Genomic DNA, 22,637 nt, shown 5'->3' with positions numbered 1-22,637 from the left:
GAACTTCTAACAATGATCTATAAGTGTTATTCAGTACTATTATCATGGACGACTGTTATTCGCAACCTCTGATTTAATTAGTCCTTTCATTTATGATTGATAAATTATAAAATGGAATTGGCTTTTTTTTGGACCTCGCAAATGTAGTCAATATGCTTACACACAATGAAGATTTTTGAATTGTCAATCTCTTCTATAATTTTCTCATAAATGTTTGTGTTTTGGAGAACAAAAAACAGTCGAAATCTATAATTTCACCAACACTTTATTTTATCATATGATTAGAAGAATTGGTAAACTAAAACAAAAATTGATAAAAATATATATTTGTTTTGGCCTTGCTTATCAAATAAGTTTTCTTTTATATCTGTTTTTCCAATTTTAGAAACCTGCCTTTATGGAGATCGCACAGGTATATTTTTTAGCAATAGTTGGACTTGTGCAGATATGGTCAGGGAAGCACCACAATGGTGTGCAGATCATTCGAGTGCATGCTGTGCTTCATGTGCATCTATAAGAACAACGACAATAACAACTCCTGCAACGACAACAACTTCTGTAAAGACAACAACTTCCCCTACTACGACATCAACAGCTGCTTCTTCTACAACAACTATAGCAACAACTACAACAGTACAGCCTATAACAGATGCTGATCAGCTGTGTGTACAAAAACATGGTACAGGGTCACATTTGTGTAGGGTGAGTCTTTAAACATATAAATATATATCTAAACGAGTCTAAATTGAAAACTATGTTTAAACCTATGATTGCGTTGGATAAAAACCGCAATTTTTATACCTATGCATGTAAAACAAATTTCGTTGTAGAAGACAGCACAAACAACATTTTCCAAAAGACCAAAAAAGTAAAAAAAAGTATATTTAAACAAAACGCATTTGACTAACAGATCTAACAACTGATGTTCTTTAACCCTGCTGACTGCCATTGGCGATCGCCCCATAAAATTGATCACAAGATGTAACAAGATGGATCTTAATATAAATTTAATACTAAACAGAAAAAAAATTACTTGTGGCCACTATGTTATGCCACAAACATAAGATGTCAATATTATTTTAGTACACCAGATCAGGATTTCGACAATTAATGTTTCTTCGGTGATGTTAGACATCAACCGGTATTTGGAAAGCCATAAAAAAGTACCCTCATTTTTAGATAAACTCTTAATTTTTAAGAGTCAAAATAGGATGATGGGATCATATAAACCGGAGGGAAAATATGATACAAGCCCATACGAAAAAATATAAACGAGTCTAAATTGAAAACTACGTTCAAACCTATGATTGCGTTGGATACAAACCGCAATTTTTATACGTGTGCATGTAAAACAGATTTCGTTGTAGAAGGTTCTAAATACAGCACAAAAAACATTTTCCAAAAAAACCAAACAAGTGAAAAAGTATATTTAAACAAAACACATTTGACTAACAAGTCGAACAAGTGATGTTCTTCAATCCTGCTGACTGCAATTGGCGATTGCCAAATAAAATTGATCACAAGATGTAACAAAATGGATCTTAATATGAATTTAATACTAAAAAGAAAACAATTAACTTTTGGCCACGATGTTATTCCACAAACACAAGGTGTCAATTTTTTTTTTTATTATTATTTATTTTTGTACACCAGATCCGGATTTCGACAATAAATGTCTCTTCAGTGATATATATATATAGATATATATATACAAAAAAAGTTTCTTTTCAAGCGGTGTACAGAGTTATATCTTTCCAAGCGGTGTACAGAGTTATATATATATATACGTACATAAAGCAGACCAGTGTATGTGTACCAGCGAACTTTGACTATATTTAAAATAATCTCTTTTTCATCTTTTTTCATAAGCTTTTTTTTATGTACTCTTGTTGCATCTTTGGATAATCACTGTATACAAAAAAAACAAAGTCCAGAACATTTAGGTCATTTTTTGTTAAAACAAATTTAACCTTTCAAAATACGTAGACAGTAAAACATATAAACTTATGGAATTAATACGAATCTTGAATCTTACTCTGAAATTTATCTTATAAAAGTTCACAAAATTATATTGTGTATTAAGAATTAATTCGTGGAACTTGTTTTAAACTGGGTAATCCAACTACAATTGTGTTAATCATGATACAACATTTGACAATCGAAAGTTTTGAACTCAACATAACTGCTTTTATTGATATACTCTATGTATTGTTTGTTCTTCTTTTTAAGTACTTCTTCATCATAGATAATTCCTCCATAGTACAAAACTGTACTCTTCCATGTATTGTGATCATGTAATATATTACCTCTTCATCGGAAACTATTCCTCCATATGTACAAAACTGTACTGTTCAATGTATTGTGATTTGTTTTTTTCAGTACTTCTTCAACCAAGATTATTCCTCCATATGTACAAAACTGTACTGTTCAATGTATTGTGGTTGTCTTGTTTTAGTACTTCTACATCGGAACGTATTCCACCATATGTATAGAACTTAACTGTTCCATGTAAAGTGATTATCTTTTTTTTCAGTACTTCTACAACCAAGATTATTCCTCCATATGTACAAAACTGTACTGTGCAATACCAAATATAAACACCTGTTATGAAAATAGGATTCAGGACTACATTCTCTGTGGAAATAAAAAGGTTTGTTACAACTATAATATCTCATCGGAGGAGAAACATTCGAATTAAGACACTTTCAATTGGCTTTGTTATTTAAACAGTTAAAAAATATGAATATAATATTTAGAAACTTCAAAACCTATGTTAACAAATTATGATAAATTGCCAAAAGGCAACATGTTCAGTATAATGTTGATAACTAAGGTTAGCTTCGTATTTCCATTGCAACATTTAAAGACATTACATTGCCATAGAAACATAGCAGAAGTCTACTAATGTTCCGAATGTAAATTCTTTTTGATATATACAACTTAATAGAAAAACTTTGATCTAAAACTAGTTCAGCCTTGTTTCTTTGACAGCGTATGACATAACTCAACCTACAATCTGCACCAGATTGAACTTAAATGGGCAATTCAGAGAAAAGTTAACATAAGAACAGCATAATATGACTAAAAAGACTTAAAGGTATTAAAAAAACTACCCCAAAGGCATATTAAAAATGTTTTACTGGATTTGAAGTTTACGTGTTTACATTTGCACACATGCTTTACGGGTAATTCTTAAAAATGCAGTTATTAATTCACTTTTATTTGTTGATACCAAAATAATGAGTTTAATATCTCGAAATTTGCAAAACCTTTTAAACCGTCAAATGTTTATTCATAGACATGATCAATATGGCAATAATTTCTTTACAGTGGTGTATATCTGGTGTATGTACGTCAGATTCAAACGCCCCTGCGGGAGATGGTGAGTGCAGATTAATTCTATACTTGTCCATCTAATGTTGAAAAATTTGAATGTCCACTGAAATTTTAAAACGTAATTTGTTGTCTTAAAATTTCAACATTTATAGAATTTAAAAAAAAGATGTGATATAATTGCCAATAAGACACCTCCCCAACGGAGGTCAAATTATATAGAACAAATATAGATTGAAGTTTGGTGTGATGTAAAATTCTTTATGTTGTTGTTTGACTACTTGTGTAAACATGATTTCCTTCTCTCTGTTTAAAAGGAAAAAAAAGGATGTTTTCTGATCATCAAACATGTAGTTATAATATATGGAGCGTTTTAAGTGGCTCAATTTAACTTCTAACAATGACCTATAAGTCTCATCTAGTACTATCATCCTTGACGACTGTTATTCGCAACCTATGATCCATTTTTTCCTTTTATTTATGATTGACAAATTATGAAATTGAACTGAAAAAAATGAAATTCCTCAAGCCAACAAAGGTTTTTTTGGTCGCAAATTTAGTCACTATGTTAAATCACAATGAATATTTTGAATTGTCAATCTCTTCTATTAACTTTCGCAAATAAATTTAAGTTTTGGAGAACAAAAACGAAATCTAAAATTTCACCACCACTATTTTATCATATGATTAAAAGAATTGATAAGATAAAAAAAATTGTGGTTTTCCTAAATTGATAAAGATATATATTTGTTCAGGCTTTGCTCATCAAATGTGTTTTCTTTTTATATCTTTTATGCAAATTTAGAGACCTGTCTTTATGGAGATCGCAAAGGTACATATTTTACCAATGGTTGGACTTGTGCAGATATGGTCAGGGAAGCACCACAATGGTGTGCAGATCATGCGAATGCATGTTGTGCCTCGTGTGCATCTATAAGAACAACGACAACAACTACTCCTACAACGACAACAACTCCTCCTGCGACAACAGTTCAGCCAAAAACAACCGAAGACACATCGTTTTTTTACAGGTATTAACCAAACAGGTAAAATTATCATTTATAATTATATCCAATGCTTGCTATTAAGAAGTGGTGTTTTCTTTAAAGCAATTATAAATAAATAAAAGAAAATATTTTAAAAATAAAACTCACAATAACCTAAATACAAGTAGTGAAAGTCGGAAATTCGACTCGTTTATTTTTAAACATATATTCACCGTCTCTATTATATGTTGACATGAAATGTAATCAATATTATCAAATATTTTCGGTCAAATGCATATTCCTGATTGGACCCCTTTTAAATGTTATTTCATATTTTGTTTCTTGTGAGGTCAAATAATCATATTTTATCATAGGATAACACACTTTTTTCTAGAGGTTATTGGTGTGTAAACCAGGGCAATTAACTCACAAACGACGACCTTTAAAGTTAAGTTTGTGAATAAGAGCCCCAGTAAGGCCGTATATTGTTGTTACTTCTACTTATTAATAGGTTTCTCTCTGGTAGAGGTTTGTCTCATTGGCAATGATATCAAATTTTCTTATTTGTATCCCAAAGACAATTCGACTAAAAAAATGTCTTTCCGCTCTCTATTTCGACATATGACAAAGTAGTAATTTTCTTTTTAAGTTATAAAAAATGAAAAAAAAGAAGAAAAAAGATGTCAGAATTTATGATTTGAGTTTATGATTTTTGGTATTTTAACCACATATTTTGGACGTTTTCGTTGCGGCCAGTTTTTATTTGTCAAGGAGTAGATAAGGAAAATTGACAATCGTAGTCAATTAAGATTGGAGTCGAGTGCATCTGCACGATTTGGGTTTTAACTTACCACCTCAGTGTTGACAGGCTAGTGATAACAGTATTAACTGCTGAGAGAATTCGACCACCGAGGCCCTTTAAGATTTATTGAAGATTCAGAACGGGAAAACATTGTGTTGTGTATATCATTTTTTGGTTCATCTTGATTTTGATATTTTATCACTTTTTTACTGGAGACACTTCGCCAAATATAAAATATGCAAAACATAGAACATACAGATAAATACTTATAAATAACTAATTGGATTGATATATGTAGGTCTGGTATGTTACATAGATGGAAATTACGGATTTAAACTTGAGTCATTTCGCACAGTCTTTTGCAACTATAACATGTTATACACAGAGATTAACACCAATGTTTGCTTGTACTTATTACATGTAAAAAGAGAGATGAAAGTTACGAGAGGATCATTCATACTCATTAGTCGAAAATGAACTGACAACATCATGACAAAAATGAAAAAGACAAATAGACAAACAACATTAAACAAAACACAATACAAAATTCAATTGATCATAACATTAAAGTTTGGGGTTTTTTTGCAGACAATATCAGTTTGAAACTAGGATTAGCAGTTGGTATACCCTTTTTTGTTATTCTCCTTGTTTTTACTATACTTCTATGTATTTGTTGTAAAAGCAACAAACAACAAAAAACAAAACCAAAAGTTACAGAAAAGGATCAAGGGAGGCGAGTACAGTAAGTAGAAAGGCTTGCTTTTGCAACATTTTTTTATTTTCAAGTGATGTTCTATTATATTATCATACATAGTGCCTCTTTCGACATCACCTTAAAAATAAACAATGTTCAAAATACAACTGTCATTAATTTGATCAGCAATAGGATTCAGCCTCGTGCTCTAGATGTTGATAAAACATGCCCAAATATTGTCTCACTTATACGGTACCCTTCGCATCACTCTTGGCTCACGGTGTCTTATAAAATCATGATCTGGGACCTTTGAATATTGTTTTTTTCGTCATTGTTTTAGGGTGTATAATTGCATAAAATACTTGCAACCATTCATTTCAACTATAGGTGTATAGTTATCTCTGATTATAATCCATTTTCATATTCTTAAACTATTCATGTTCTCGATAGGCTTAATGTTTCCAGACGTAACCTATTGCAGAAAATAGTAAATGTTGAAAAATAAAAAGGCAATACAGTGATTCAGTTGATAGCTATCTATTAATTATGACTCAGTCTATCATTTCTTCATAAAAAATCATTTAAATAGTCACGAATTTGGCAGTTGTTTTTCATTTGTTAAATGTATTTTAGCGTTTAAAGATTATTTGACACTTTCATCTTTGAATTTTTCTCGGAGTTAGGTATATTTTGTTATTTTACCATTTTTGTCATCACTTAACTTGTTAATTAACGAATGATTTATTTTGTAGACCTGTTCCTAAAGATGAAAACTTTTTCAATAGTTATGTGGCCAAAGGGTACAACTGTTATGGAGGCAAAACTTTTCAAAGTTTAGGGGGTTATTGGGATAATAGATCTTTTGAGTACCCCGAAAGTATAGGAAGAACATCATATCTTGGAAATAAGTCAAGTTGTAAGTTGATTGAGATTGTATACTAACTTGAAAAAAAACGCCTGTTTGTGGTCTCATGTGTCGCATGGTTATATTTTGTGCGCATTTTTTTGTTTCCATCACATGCTGCGTTAAACCAAAGACTCCAAAAATTTAGAAGTATGGTTATTGTCTTGTCGGGTTGAAGGCAGAATGAGTATTCCTTGTTTAAAAATAAGATAACTAACCAAAGATACAAGGGTAAAATGTAGTTGAACTCCAAGCAAAATAGCTAGAAAACCAAATCAAAAACGAAATTGGAGAACATTAAAATTTAAAACTCCCCACGAGTTGTACTTAAAGCGGCTTGGTAAGCTATGTGTTATGGAGTTCTAGTAGGGTTATACTACACCAACATAATTTCGCCCCACAAAAGATGTTATCATTGTCACTGGACATTCAATATCACTCATTTCATGCATCTTTCCAGCTCGAAAGTGCAACAGTGTTAATAAATTACGGAATTGAAACTTCTCCATATGATCAAGATTATCTAAATTGATTTGCTGAACATTCAGTATTCAGAAAAGTATGTGATCTTGAAAAAGCTTCAAAATGTGTGTCGTTTATAATCTTCAGATATAGTCTACCACTGCAGCGAATATTTTTCCATTTGAAAAAAAAAAAATTAAAACCGGAGGTAAACAATAATCAATAATTAACTATCGGGTGATGACAAGTATTGAGTTGGACGAAATTCGATGATAGAATATGTTTCTATGATCATTCTTAGACGATATATTATAGGCATACTGTCACAGACTTTTCAATGATATGTAATCTTTGTATGTTAAATTTTGATCAATGAAGATTTTAGATCAAATTAAACGTGAATAAAATAAGAAAGATATCTATATCATATATGCTGTTGATCTTTAATATAGCGATTGCATATCAACGCGACTTCAAATTCCACAAGTTCTATAAAGACAAGGACAAGTGGTGGGATCACCGCAGAAGAAATGCACAATGTGAAAAGGCATCCAAACCTGGTGCTAGTTTAAGGTCAACATACTTTCATATAACGGGTATTTGAATTACATGAAAACAGTGAAATTAAAGAATTCTATTCATTTTGATTACACACTTTTGAATCTACTAAATCAGAAACTAGACATACAAAGCATTTGAGTGACACTAGTAGCATAACTTTGGGTATATCATTATCTGTTCTTTAAGAATATGATGGTAAATGTAACCTACGGAAGAAAAATATTATATTTTAACATGTTTAGTAATTATTGTATTATGATTTCAGGTTCCGGTCAAAGTGAACATTCTTTCAATGGTTACTTACCAAATGGACAGAGAAATCCATACACTGCAAACAGACAGGTAAGGTCATGGAACATACAAATGTCTTATTTAAGAGAACCACTGAATGGAATAAAAACAAACATGGCATGTATTTTCCTTATTAGGTGATGTTACTTTGTAGTTGATCAATCATCCAAGCGGGCCGCCAGCAGGGAACTTTGTTTAATTAGAATCCAATGGAAAATACATACAAATGTCTTCTTTAAAAAAAAAACGCTGAATGGAATAAAACCAATTATTGAATAAATGTTCATTATGAGGTGCTGGTGAAGATATTAATACATGTATTTTGATAGATTGAGATATACTCTCAACTACATAAATATCAAGAAAAGAAGACAACAATTAGCAAAATAGTCAATTGACATCTTGTTGAAGTTATTGTCCTTATAAAGTATTTGTTACCATTTAAATGGTTATGTTGGTAAGTTCTGTAAAGGAGGGACTAAATATACCAGAGGGACAGTCAAACTCATAAATATGCAATCTTTACAAAAGACTTCTGCTTTTGGTTAAATTATGGGTCCAACATTAAACCACATTGATTTTGTCCTTAGTCATTATCTATTATGTTTTTAATCTATTTTAACACTATTTAAAAAACCAAAGAAGAATCAAATGAGCAACACAGGCTCGAAAGCTTGTAGTTGTTACATAGTATTCCTTATTTGATCATATATATACTTTATTTTTTTCAGAATCATAATGGTCGATTATCACACACACACATATGACGATTTGATCAATAATGGACAGAAGCAGGGGTTATTGTAACTGTAATCATTTATCAGCTGTGTAATTGTAATTGTAATCATTTATCAGCTGTGTAATTGTAACTGTAATCATTTATCAGCTGTGTAATTGTAACTGTAATCATTTATCAGCTGTGTAATTGTAATTGTAATCATTTATCAGCTGTGTAATTGTAACTGTAATCATTTATCAGCTGTGTAATTGTAATTGTAATCATTTATCAGCTGTGTAATTGTAATTGTAATCATTTATCAGCTGTGTAATTGTAATTGTAATCATTTATCAGCTGTAATTGTAACTGTAATCATTTATCAGCTGTGTAATTGAAACTGTAATCATTTATCAGCTGTGTAATTGTAATTGTAATCATTTATCAGCTGTGTAATTGTAATTGTTATCATTTATCAGCTGTGTAATTGTAACTGTAATCATTTATCAGCTGTGTAATTGTAATTGTAATCATTTATCAGCTGTGTAATTGTAATTGTAATCATTTATCAGCTGTGTAATTGTAATTGTAATCATTTATCAGCTGTGTAATTGTAATTGTAATCATTTATCAGCTGTAATTGTAACTGTAATCATTTATCAGCTGTGTAATTGTAATTGTAATCATTTATCAGCTGTAATTGTAATTGTAATCATTTATCAGCTGTAATTGTAATTGTAATCATTTATCAGCTGTAATTGTAATTGTAATCATTTATCAGCTGTGTAATTGTAACTGTAATCATTTATCAGCTGTGTAATTGTAATTGTAATCATTTATCAGCTGTGTAATTGTAATTGTAATCATTTATCAGCTGTGTAATTGTAATTGTAATCATTTATCAGCTGTAATTGTAACTGTAATCATTTATCAGCTGTGTAATTGTAATTGTAATCATTTATCAGCTGTGTAATTGCAATTGTAATCATTTATCAGCTGTAATTGTAACTGTAATCATTTATCAGCTGTGTAATCGTAATTGTAATCATTTATCAGCTGTGTAATTGTAATTGTAATCATTTATCAGCTGTAATTGTAACTGTAATCATTTATCAGCTGTGTAATGTGTATTCAAAGTCACCTTTAGCCTGAGTAAAATATATTGTACATATATTCACAATTTAAAGGTGTATATACATATGTTTTTAATAATAACTGTAATATACCAGTAATACTTTTTTAACCCCTAAATTGTAATCCTTTTTTAATATTGTGATTATTGTCATCTATGATTTGACCTTTTTCTAATATGTTGTTGTGAAGTATTGAGTGTCCAAAGACAATTAAATGTAGAAAAAATAAATGCACTACTTTAACAAATTACTCAGGGTCAAGAGGTCGACCCCAGTGTAGTTGTCTAGTTTGAATAGTTAAGATTTCCATTATTATATGAGCGAATTTTCAGGATGCTCAAATTATGATTAAAATTCACGGTAGTGAAAGTTGTGTTGTAAAGTCATGGTACAAAGAGTTAGTAGCAAATATTTTAAATGCAAAACCTGGCAAACTTGAATTAAAATACTATAATATATTATTATGATATTGGTGTGGATAATAATTGGGACAACCAATAGGTACTTTGTTTGGGTAGTTCATTTTTACAATTAACCAAACAACGGTTATATGATCCAGCTTAACACAGTTACATTTTACCCTTGAAACATCACCAAGGTGAAGAATATATAAATATATTGTGTCAAATTTAGAATTACAATTTTGTTTACAAAATGAATTCCTCTTATATCTCGTAAATGGATAAAGAACATTTGTCTGTTCTCACACAATCTATGTATTGAAACTGGTCGTTTATGGTAACTTCATTTCATTCATGTTTTAACTTTTTTTAAACTTTTATTCAATTGAAGTCAAAACAATTCAAAGATAAATGAGGATTATATATACTAGGTCCTAACAAATGACACAATGTTCATGTATATATATGTTATGAATCTTTAAGGTTTATTAGATTGATGAAGTTTGAAAATATCATTTAAAAACTTATCAAATGAAATCCTTTCTCAAAACGTGCAACAGTAATATTTAACCTTTATTCATTTACATCATGCAAATACTTTCGGTTAAATATTTTGAAATTCACTGTAATCTAATGTTACAATTTTTTGCCAATGTAGTCGTCAATCTAATTTTATTGTACAATTGTATTTGTATTTGTAATTTAATCAATTACATTGAAAGTAATCAGACCAATGTCTATCTTGTTTGTAAATCTTTTTTGAGATGACCCCTGTAGTTTTTGCTGTCAGAGTCGGAGTCAGCAGTTGGATCCGAGACTTTTCGTAAATCTCTATTAGTGTATGTATAACGCTTTAAAGACAATGTATTTCAATTATATTGTATTATATTACATGAATATTATAATAAAAACATGATAAGTGACAAAGGTTTATTATTTCGAATTTATTCATTGGGGTGAGTTGTTTGTTCTTCGGTTTTGTCCTGATTTGTACACGTTTCTTTATTTCCCCGTTGATAATTAAATTATTAAGGAACTACGATTATATATCAAATAAAATGTGGTATAGTTATCAAAGGTACCAGGATAATAATTTAGTACGCCAGACGCGCGTTTCGTCTACATAAGACTCATCAGTGACGCTCATATCAAAATATTTATAAAGCCAAACTAGTACAAAGTTGAGGAGCATTGAGGATCCAAAACTCCAAAATGTTGTGCCAAAATACGGGTAAGGTAATCTATGCCCGGGATAAGAACGTTTTTTTAGTTTTTCGAAAAATTCAAAGTTTTGTAAACAGGAAATTTATAAAAATGACCACATTATTGATATTCATGTCAACACAGAAGTGTTGACTACTGGGTGATACCCTCGGTAATAATTGCCAATGCGACAACCTTACATTAGAGGCCAAATGACATAAAAAGTAAAAACACAAAAATACTGAACTCTGAGGAAAATTCAAAAAGGAAAGTCCCAAATTAAATGGCGACATCAAAAGTTCAAACACACCAAACGAATGGATAACAACTGTCATATTCCTGACTTGGTACAGGCATTTTATTATGTAGAAAATGTTGGATTGAACCTGGTTTTATAGCTAGCTAAACCTCTCACTTGTATGACAGTCGCATCAAATTCCTTTACATTGTCAACGATGCGTGAACAAAACAAACATACAAGCAGTCAACATTATGTTATCATCTTAATCGCTATAAAAACAACAAATATAACGAAAAAGCACAAAAAGGCTTACATCAAATTTAACAACCTCATTTTGTTCATATTATACGATTTTATTTTTCTATGTAAAGTCTACCCATAAAGGATGGAAGGTTTTCAGTACTGGTGTAAAATTGCGCGTTTGAAATTCGCACAGGTAGACATCATATAATTTTGTCTTTCAAGGTATGACGGGATACATAAGTACAGAGTCACGTCAAATGTATATCACAAAAAACAGACTTAACAGAAGAAGTAGTATTAATAAATAAAAGTCACTGTATGGCCTTGAAACAGTGTGCAAAACAAAGACCGCATAATTCGCTCATGAAAACTTGTCCTTAGATTGATTCGGCTGCTTACTTTATGTCCCTTTTGCTCATATAGGTTCTTATTTTCCGGATTAAATATTATATAGGTTGAAATAGTTCCTGGTCTTTAACAAATTGTGATTCGGCTTTACCAGAGAGCATTATATACTCTGTTATAGATCCATGAATATCTTTCTTTTCATACCTGAATCATTTTTGGCTCAAGAAAGGTATACTAAAAAATCAAAGAGTGTATGTTTTTTTAGATTTAGAACGATATCATTAAATACGTCTATCAAGTAATGTTTTATTGATCAACCAGAAACTCATATATAAATCCTTTTTAATACACTTTTACGAAACATTTAAACATCTTCGTTAAAATACTCAATGTCGGTATTTTGCACTGTACAAAAACTCTCTTATCATTGTAAAATGATTTTGAGATAAACATTTGTCACGTAATACTCACCAGTGACACCCAAATAAACAAATGTTAGAAGGCCAAATCCGAGACGAAGTTGAAGACAATTAAAGCCAAAATATCCAAAAATACGACTACGTCCATTGTAACCCTTTGACAAGTAAAGATATGGGTTGCTGTAAGTGCAGACATTTATAGTATTATTCATTTACATGCGAGAGGTTCAATTCACTATTTTCTACATAAGACAATGACTGTACCAAATCAGGAATATGACGGTTGTTATTCATTCGTTAGATGTGTTTGAGCTTTTTATGTTGACATTGAATCAAAGACTTTTAGTTTAAATTTTCCTCGGCGTTCGGTGTTTTTGTTATTTTTACTTTTTATTTCAAATTGTTTTTATATATTGACCAACAATCAGTAGTTGCACTTGAATATAATTTGATATATAATACTAATAGTAATCCCTGTATCCGAAATGATGGTCCAAAATAAAGGCAACAGTAGTATACCGCTGTTCAAAACTCGTAAATCTATGGACAAAAAACTAAAACTGAGGGAAACGCATTAAATATAAGAGGAGAACAACGACACAACATTAAAATGTAACACACACAGAAACGAAGCATTAGATAAAATCCGATAAGAATGACAATGTATAACATCAAAACAAAATACATGAATTTGGGATAGAAAAATACCGTGACACATAATGTGAATGTACACTCAAATATAAGAGAAAACATACAACATAACGGAAACACAACGTTAAAATGTCGCACACACAGAAACGAAATATGATATATCAATAGCCATTTTTCGGACTTGGAACAAGACATTGATAAAGAAAAAAATGTTGGAACCTCCATCTGACATGATGATCTTTCTCAATATCGATAGACAACCTGCTTACCCCATTCACCTTCCCCATACTTCGTATATACATGTCCCAAGTCAAAAGCCTGTAATTCAGAGGTGTAATTTGTTGCTGACTATCATGTTCGTTTATAATTTTAAACAAATTATGAACATAAATCAGGCTGATCGGTTTTTTTTTCTCAATTTAGTTTTATTTTTGTCATTTTGGTGTCTGTAATAGAGTACTTTGTGGTAATGCTATTTCTCATTGTTGAAAACAGAGCGGTGACCAAAAGTTACTTACATCTAACGTAATTTTGTCTCTGATGGAGATTTATTCCATTGGCGATAATACCACTTTTTTAGATAATTGCTGATAATATTTTTCTATCACGTTTGAAACTCTGACTCATCGTAAAGTGTTTAAATATCTCAGTAGATATATTTTGCTCGTGCATGTTCACACCATACGGATTTCAGATACAACAGGGTGCTCCTAAAGCAGCAACTGCTTCAAAATAATAATGCGGTGGAAAGATTAAAAATGACCCTCCGTACATTTTATTGACACCATCACTTTTTATTTCAAATAGCATGTACTATTGTATTGTTGAGTTGTGTATTTTTCAGTTCTTGCTGTATTTATTTGTACAGTATTCCTGTCAAGTAATATGTTCCTTTTAGTGTTAAAATTAACTTTGCCATAAAAGGGTGAGGTTTGGCTAGCCACAGAACCAGGTTCACTTCACAATGTTTACTTAAAGTTCTGTACCAAGTCCGGAAAATGGCAATTTTTATCGTATAGTTCGTTTCTGTGTGTGTTGCATTGCCTTTTTTTTTTTTTTTTTTTGCACTTCAGTATTTCTGTTGTTTCGTTGTTTTCCTCTAATATTTGATGTTTTTCACTCGGCTTTAGTTTGTAATCAGGATTTGTATTCTCTCAATCTTTGTATGACTTTGGAACAGCGGTATACTAAAGAGGGACGATAGATACCAGAGGGAGAGTCAAACTCATAGATAGAAAATAAACTGACAGTCACATAATAGTACAGAAGACCCAACATAGACAACTGAAGACTTAGCAACACGAACCCCAACAAAAACTCGGGGTGATCTCAGGTGCTCCCAAAAAGGGTAATCAGATCCTGCTCCACATGTGTTTCCTTTATTTATTGAACAGTATTTTTTTTAATAAATATGGTATTTTGATATTTGGGCTGTTTTATAGTACTAGCTAACAACAGTATCGCGGCATTCTAAAAAAATTCTTCATTTCTAATTGAACCGTAACATTCAATATGAAACGACCATCCTCAAAAAAGTGAGGAGCTAAATAAAAGAAAATAAGACATTGAGTTTTAATGACCTTATGATAAAAAAACAGATAAGGAATTGGGTGCTGTGATTATCAATAAAACATTAGTCTATCATTATTCATGGAATACTTCACAAGTTTACTGAATTCAAAAACAACATTGATAACATTTATCATTTATTTTATTCTGATTGTTTTTATCTTGACTAGGTTTGATCTTTGGGGTTCTTGTTGCTATTTTGTATGTTTTCTAGGTCTTGTGTAATTGCCTGTTTGTCTGTTTTTTTCTTTTAGCTCACCATGCGTCCATCGTCGTCCGTCGTCGTAAACTAGTTCAAGGATCTTTTCCTCTGAAACTACTGGTCCAAATACCTTATACACTTTAACTGAATATTTATGATGGAAGTGTCAAATTACCTTGACTGAATTAACATCCCTCACACGGTTGGTAATATACCTTAGAGTGTCTAGTTTATAAATTGAAGCCGAAGTATATATTCATCAAGAAACATGACTAAAAATAAAATAAAGAGTTTAAATGCATTTTTTTTTTTGATTATATCTGAAAATAATTATAAGAAAAGAGAAAATTTGACGAAGGTAAAATTGTTCATTTTTTCGAACAACCGATTGTTGGGTTGCTGTCACTTAACTTGCAATTGTTGGGATATTTTGCAGTTTTGGGTAATCTTCTTAAATATTATCATAGATACAGATAAATTGTAAACAGCCATACTTTCACAAAAGTATAATCTAGAAAAAAGGAAATTTGACCAAAATTGACTCCATAACTAGTTGCTGCCCTTTGAAGACAACTTTTCACAAATTCTTTTTTTCATGTTTGCTAACATTAAAAATCTACTCCACTGAAACTACTCAGCCGAATACTTCTAAACATTATCTGGATGTTTCTTAAGGTATCTTGTTAATAAAATGTATCCGAAGATTTGATCCACCAACAAACATGGGTGCAATGGCTAAAAATAGAACAAAGGGGTCAAGTTCGGGTTATATCACAAAAAAATAAAGCATTTACATCAAATCTGATCGAGGTTGAAAATGTTGGTCAAGAGCTATTAGTCCTGACATTTTCTGATTAAACGAACAACCAATTGTTGAGTTGCCGTCGCTAAATTGATAATTTAAAGAAAATTTTGCAGCATTTGCTTGTTATCTTGAATTTTATTGAAGATACAGAAAGACTGTTAACAGCAATAATGTTCAGCTAGGTAAGATATACAAATAGGTATTGATCAACAAAGTTGTCAATTGACCCCTTAATGAGTCATTGCCCTTTATAGACATTTTTTTCACAATTTGTTCATCTAGTTTGCATACTTTCTAAATCTTCTCTAAAATTGTCATGGCGTTGTCAGTTAATTGTTTACCACTTTGTGTGATTTTATCTCTGGTATCGTTCGCGTCGCTTTAAAAACTGTACATGTATGCAAATAGGAGACACATTTAAAAGCATGTTTCACTCTTATATCTATTGTTACAGCAACTAGAAAAATAAGAAATTGCAGAAGAAACTACGTTCAATAACAAAAAAATATCACTTAAGCATAAAAAAGTAAAACAAAAATACCGAGCTCAAATGCAAATGTTAACAGGTAAAGTCCAGAAAACAGACAAAATCAAACTCTATCAATAAGCGGAACAAGAAAAAAAAATTAAAAAAAATGTCCAACGTAACATTACATGTATCTTTATTGCAAATTCGCTGTAACAATTTAGAAAACAATGCACATGAATTAGTACAATATCAACGTGGAATATAGAAACGTGTATAAATCAGGTAGAATAGAGAACTCATACAGACATTCCCAACCAAGGCCATGATAAAGAGGGGGCTCCAGCCATATGTCATCAATCAAATCAAAACAAATAAACGTTTATAATAGGGGAGAGGTCACAATTCCTAAAACCCTAAAGTTCCACCACTGTCTCAATGTATGAATGAATTGAATTCGAAATAATAAAATCTTGTCATAGATTCATTTTTTATAATTGTTAATACAACATAATATAATATAATTTTAATAGCTTTCAAAAAATTCCCCATAATTTAATTGCTGTCAATAAATGTCAAAATTCAGCAAATCTTCATCCGTGCGATAATCGACCATTGTTATTCTGTAAAAAGAGAAATTATTGGTTTATTGGGGAAAATTATGTAACAAAAGAGGGACGAAAGATACCAAAGGGACAATCAAACTCGTAAATCTAAAGTGATTATTGAACATATATATCTGATGATAAGCCATCTGTAAAAGTCTTTTAAAATTGTAATTACTTTTTAATAGTTTTTTTGGATCTTGAACTTGTCAATGATAAAGCTATAAAAAGTCAAGAGAGAATGTTTTCCCGTACAAAATGGACAATATCTCGAAAACAAGCATATTGACCTATATATTTTTTTTTGCTCTTTTGATTCCTATATTAATCCCCTATCATAAGAAACTAGTGTTTAAAAAAAGCTAATTATTCTCAGATTGAGAAGCAAACTCCCTTTAATGGAGTTACTGTACTTTTGACGTAAATGTCGTGCGGTATAATGCAAAATACCAGTAATATGTAGAGTAAATATATCATTAAAATGTTCTTTAAGAGATTTTAAGCAGGAAAATATGTATAGAAAAAATTATATGAAGGGAATCAAACACTTGCTTTGAATTAAATTTATTTTTTGAAAACATTTTTATTGGTCCGACACATAATATAAGCTCATTTCTTGTCTTTCATTTTGCTAATGTGCTTTGTCTGTATGCCATTTTTGTTTCTTTGTAACATATTTGTTTGCTTTGAAACTGATTAAGGTTATAACACAATGGGGACTGGTGTACTCCTAATTTTGACCGTTTTTACCTATTACCTATTATGTCTTTTTGTTCTATTTTCACCTCGTTGTGCGACTGTCGTGCAAGTTATAGGTTAAGTTAAGTTAACTATCAAACAAGATTTAATTCACCGTTTTGTAGATAACAAAATGCCTGTACTAACGGTTATTATCCATTCGATTCATGTGTTTAAGCTTTTGAAATTGTCATTTGTTGACGGACTTTCCGTATTGAATTTAATCGGATTTCGGTATTTTCGTTCATTGACTATTTTTTCATTCTTATAGAAGTACGAAATTAAAGAGCATTGTGGACAAAAATTCCTTAAAGTTTTGTCAAATACAGCTAAGGTAATTTATTCCTTAACATACACTTTCCATATGGCAAACCAAATTTCTCTCCCTTAATTGTGTTCGACTTGTTAACTTTACCTGTCAGTTTGAAGTGTAGGAATTTCTCTGTCCCTTTGTAAAGTAAGCATTTGTAGACCTTTTACTTTGACCAGAAACTAAAATCATAATAAAAAAGTTATTTTGAATGTTACAAATTATTATTTTTGTTCTGAAATTATACATTTACCATCATATGTTTAAAAATATTATAGGTATACACAAATTCAAGCTTTTAATGCCACTCGAATGTTGTTATCATATAAGTATCTGATTTACATGATTTAGGACATGCAACTGTTTGTAATCGAAATGAAGTAAAACTATATGACAAATAAAAGCATCAGTAGTATGTCGCTGTAAGAATGTCATACACTAGTATATATTTGTTTAGGGGCCAGCTGAGGGACGCCTCAGGGTGCGGTTATTTCTCGTTGCATTGAAAACCTGTTGGTGACCTTCTGCTGTTGTCTTCTCTATGGTCGAGTTCTTATCTCTTTGGCACATTCCCCATTTCCATTCTCAATTTTATTGATTGAGAGAAAAAACAAATCCTGATTTCTAAAACTGAGGTAAACATTTCAACTATTAGAGGAAACCAATCAAACAGCAGAACCATTAAAGTGCATAAAAAAACATAGCAACAATGCAACACACACTGAAACGAAATATAAGAAAGCAACTGCTATTTTCCTAACTTGCAAAAAGTAAAATAAAAAAAATACTGAACTCCGAGGAAAATTTAATCGGAAGGTACCTTATTAAATGTAAGAAATAGAGGATTGATCCTGGTCTTATAGCGCTAGACCTCTCACTCATATGGCAGTCGCATCAATTTCCGTTATATTTTTACAACAATCGTGACCAAAACAGACAATAATTAGAATAGTCAAAACGTTATCTCAAAACAATCAATTGGTACTGAAAATTATAAGAAAACATAACAATCATTGGCATGACAATTCCTTTATTCCATGTTCGACCCGATAATTCAGACGATAATTTCACTTTTGAAATTTAAAGTCATTAGTTTCGCGCATCATGTGATCGAACTTATATAGCATCACTAGAGATATGCGAAAAAAGCAAAATCATAAAAAATAATTGACCTTCGAGGAAAATTTAAAACGGAAAGTCCCTATTCCAATGGTTAAATGATAAAATACAATTTGACTTTTTGTCAATATAAAAAGTTAAAACACAAAAATACAGAACTCCGAGGAAAATTCAAAAAGGAGAGTCCAAAATCAAAAGTCCAAACACATCAAACGAATGCATAACAACTGTCATATTCCTGACTTGGTACAGGCATTTTCTAATATAGAAATATTATAAAACGTAACTAACTTACAATTTGACATTTTGCCAAGATATGATGTTCTGTCGATATCTTCGTGGTAGTCAAAAGATCCGTTATCCCAGTATCCTCCAAAAGGTAGAAAAGATTTGCTTCCGTTGTACCGTTTGGCCATATTACCAGCAAACAAGCTTCCTTCTATAGGAACAGGCCTACAGAATAAAGCATTTGTATATAATCATGTATACTGAAAAAATGAAGAAGAAAAAAATAACAATAACATCGAACTCCGACGTAAAATTTAAAAAAGAGAAGCATATGGCAAAATCAAGCTCAAATACATCGAGTGAATGGAAACAACCGTCAAAGTCCTTACTTGTTACAGGACTTTCCGTCTGCATAAATTTTGCTTTCTAAATAACTATCAATTCCCTCACAGAATCATTGTATTGCCCTTATTGTCTCCAAAATTCATTTTTTTCTGCAATAATGATAACTTCTGAATTTAATCTATGTTCATGAAAAACATTAAAGCAATCCAATTATTAATATAACAATGAAAAATTAGATTCTGATAATTAATAACTATCCAACAAGAATCGAAATAAACGTGTGCAAGCATTTAAAGCAATTGTACATCACTAAATAATGAGCAAACTCTGTATAGTCGGCTATAAACTGGCTAAAAATGGAGAATTTTAAGTTCGTTTATAAGATACCATGAACAGATGAACCAAGGGTGGCGTGAATGGTATGATATATTAAGTGAAAATTAAAATCACAAAAACACTGAACTCCGAAGAACACTCAAAACGGAAATTTCATTAGCAAATGCAGAAATCAAAAACTAAAAATTTAACAACTGTCATAATCCTTATTATTGAACAGGTATTTTCTCATGTAGAAAATGATGAATTGAACCTTGTTTGATAGCTAGTTAAACACCTAACTTGTATAAAACGCTATTTGGGCGTGTTTTATCAACAATTAGAACCCGTGACTTTAAATCATATAACTGATGCAAATCATTACTGTTATGTTTTAAACACATTGTTTTTCATGACATCGGAAGAGATAGAAACCATAACACTATGAGTAATAATATAAAAGGCAGTACTTGAACATTCAGAAAATTTAGCAAAAACTTTTTTTTTAATTTAAATTACCTACCTGTCTAGATCCTCTTCTATAAATTTTGATTTTGTTTGTCGTTGTCTGTGACTTTTATAGACAATACACAGAAGTATAGTTAACACGAAAAGTAAGAAAGCCATTGGTATACCAACTGCTAATTCTAGTATCAAACTGTAATTGTCTTCAAAATAAATAATTGAATGTTATGATTAATTGAATATATGAGCAACACAAGTTTTTGGTAGGGTTCGTGTCGCTAAGTCTTTAGTTTTTGTGTCGTATTTTGTTTATTGTTGTTTGTCTGTTTGTGGTTTATTTTTATTTTTTTGTCAAGGCGTTGTCATGTTGATCCTTAACATATACTCTTCCAGCTTAACGTATAAATTTTAATTTCTTGATTTATTAAATTTTACCAGAGATCACTTAAGTACATCCTAAAAAAAACTTACCTACTTCTGTCATTTGTAGTCTACAAAAACAAAACATAAAGTCTTGTAATAGAGACTGACAAATAAATTATGTAATTATTCTACTTCGTTTCTATCCTGTATGCTCCAAACTATTTCTTTATTTATGTTCTGAAATGATCTATCACAATTCTGTCTGTTAAAGATGATTGCAAGTACACCAACAGACCGATGTAATCATATTATGAAAATACTAATCCTGACTTGCAATACTACCGCTTCTGAGGGCTTGATTTTCAGGTTCAAAATCATTCTGATAGCAAACATTTAAGCACTGCTATGATTTCATTTACACATCTTTGTGTTTTCTTAATATTTTAATAATGTATTCGATTAAATTCAAGTCAAGAATATGGCGGTTGTTGTCCATTCGTATGACGTGTTTGAGCTTTTGATTTTTCCTTGCGATTACGGACTTTTCGCTCTGATTTTTCCTCGAAGTTTATTATTTTTGATATGTTTCTTTTTTTTTTGTCATTTTCAAAAGGATACACACCTTTGATTTTTTTCTGTATTAAGACATTTCTTTGATATGTATTCAGTAGTGGTCGTTTGTTGATGTGGTTCATCAGTGTTTCTCGTTTCTCGTTTTTTTTATAGATTAGACCGTTGGATTTCACGTTGGATGGGTTTAACGCCATTGTTTAAGTCCCTTTCAGTTTGCTGTGCGGTGTGAGCAAGGTTCCGTATTTAATACCGTACTTTGACCTATAATGGTTTACTTTTATAAGTTGTGACATGGACGGAAAGTTGTCTCATTGATATTCATACCACATTTTTTTATATCTATATCTTTATATATGTATTTCTTCCTAAGTATTTCAGCTCAAGCGTATCTAAAATAGTTAATACAGAAAAACAAAAAGAATTACTGAAAAAAGTTTAATATCAATGATAGATATCAGTAAAATATACTTACGCACAGTATGGGGCATTTGTACTAGCATTGATTCTACAAACATAGTTATCAGGACATCTACTTATTTGGTTGAATGCATCACACAAGTTATCGGCCGACGTTACATAAAATAATACTTGCTAACGAAATGAACATTCACGTATAAAGTGATAGTTGTAAACTTAATAGAAATTCAGATTGATAGTTAAAACGATATGAAAATCAACATTTCTTCTACAATGTACATCTATTGGTCAATTAAAAATAAACAATTTTCAATTGTCAATATGATAGGTATATTACAATTACGCGTACAGTGATCGTTTTCTTTTCGGATTTTTTTTTTTTCTTTACTCCATTAATGTTATGTAGTATGCGGACCCGTATGCGGGTAGGTAATTTTATTTTCCGGGAGTTTTGGGATATTTGTCACTATTATGCCAAGAAATATCGTTTGGAATTGGTTTTAATTTATTTTTTATTTAACTTTATATATGACAGGGCGCAAAACATAAACAAAACATATGAAAGGGGTTCAATAAGGAATTTGCGGTTTACATCAGTTCTTTGACAATATCAATTATAACCATGTCAACAAACAATAGAAATGGTGGTTTATGTATTCAAATTAATAAGTAGAAAGTCCTACCGTTTTGTTTTGCATTTAGCATTGAGTAAAAAGATAAATTTTAAATA

The 22,637-nt window shown here is 30.8% G+C and overlaps 2 protein-coding genes and 1 long non-coding RNA gene across 3 annotated transcripts in view; 2 read left to right on the top strand and 1 right to left on the bottom strand.

Moving 5' to 3' along the window:
- The window catches only part of LOC134694497 (integumentary mucin C.1-like), a 31,948-nt gene extending 27,577 nt beyond the window's left edge, over positions 1-4,371 (top strand). The window contains exons 5-8 of the mRNA XM_063555510.1: positions 386-702; positions 2,534-2,650; positions 3,331-3,382; positions 4,139-4,371. Of these exons, the coding sequence (XP_063411580.1) occupies positions 386-702; positions 2,534-2,650; positions 3,331-3,382; positions 4,139-4,371 (719 nt within the window). The remainder of the gene's footprint in view (positions 1-385; positions 703-2,533; positions 2,651-3,330; positions 3,383-4,138) is intronic.
- Positions 4,372-6,584: 2,213 nt separating this feature from the next.
- On the top strand, positions 6,585-8,856 carry LOC134694980 (uncharacterized). The gene is made up of 3 exons (XR_010102667.1): positions 6,585-6,731; positions 8,008-8,084; positions 8,765-8,856. It is a non-coding gene; the product is annotated as an uncharacterized LOC134694980 (long non-coding RNA).
- An 8,084-nt stretch (positions 8,857-16,940) lies between these two features.
- On the bottom strand, positions 16,941-21,044 carry LOC134695526 (uncharacterized). The gene is made up of 4 exons (XM_063556806.1): positions 21,026-21,044; positions 20,613-20,757; positions 19,497-19,654; positions 16,941-17,052 (listed from the first exon to the last, which is right to left on the bottom strand). Coding segments are annotated over exons 1-4 (318 nt in total). The 5' UTR covers positions 21,039-21,044; the 3' UTR covers positions 16,941-17,050.
- Positions 21,045-22,637: the final 1,593 nt, after the last annotated feature.

The sequence above is a fragment of the Mytilus trossulus genome, chromosome 13 (assembly GCF_036588685.1).
Source record: "Mytilus trossulus isolate FHL-02 chromosome 13, PNRI_Mtr1.1.1.hap1, whole genome shotgun sequence".
Taxonomy (NCBI): domain Eukaryota; kingdom Metazoa; phylum Mollusca; class Bivalvia; order Mytilida; family Mytilidae; genus Mytilus; species Mytilus trossulus.
This window is presented reverse-complemented; position numbering and strand designations above follow the sequence as displayed.

Excerpts from the sequence above, each read along its gene's own strand:
- LOC134695526 (XM_063556806.1), bottom strand. Across the intron at positions 19,655-20,612 it reads ATAGAAGAGGATCTAGACAG|GCCTGTTCCTATAGAAGGAA; the intron begins GTAGGTAATTTA and ends TTTATTCTGTAG.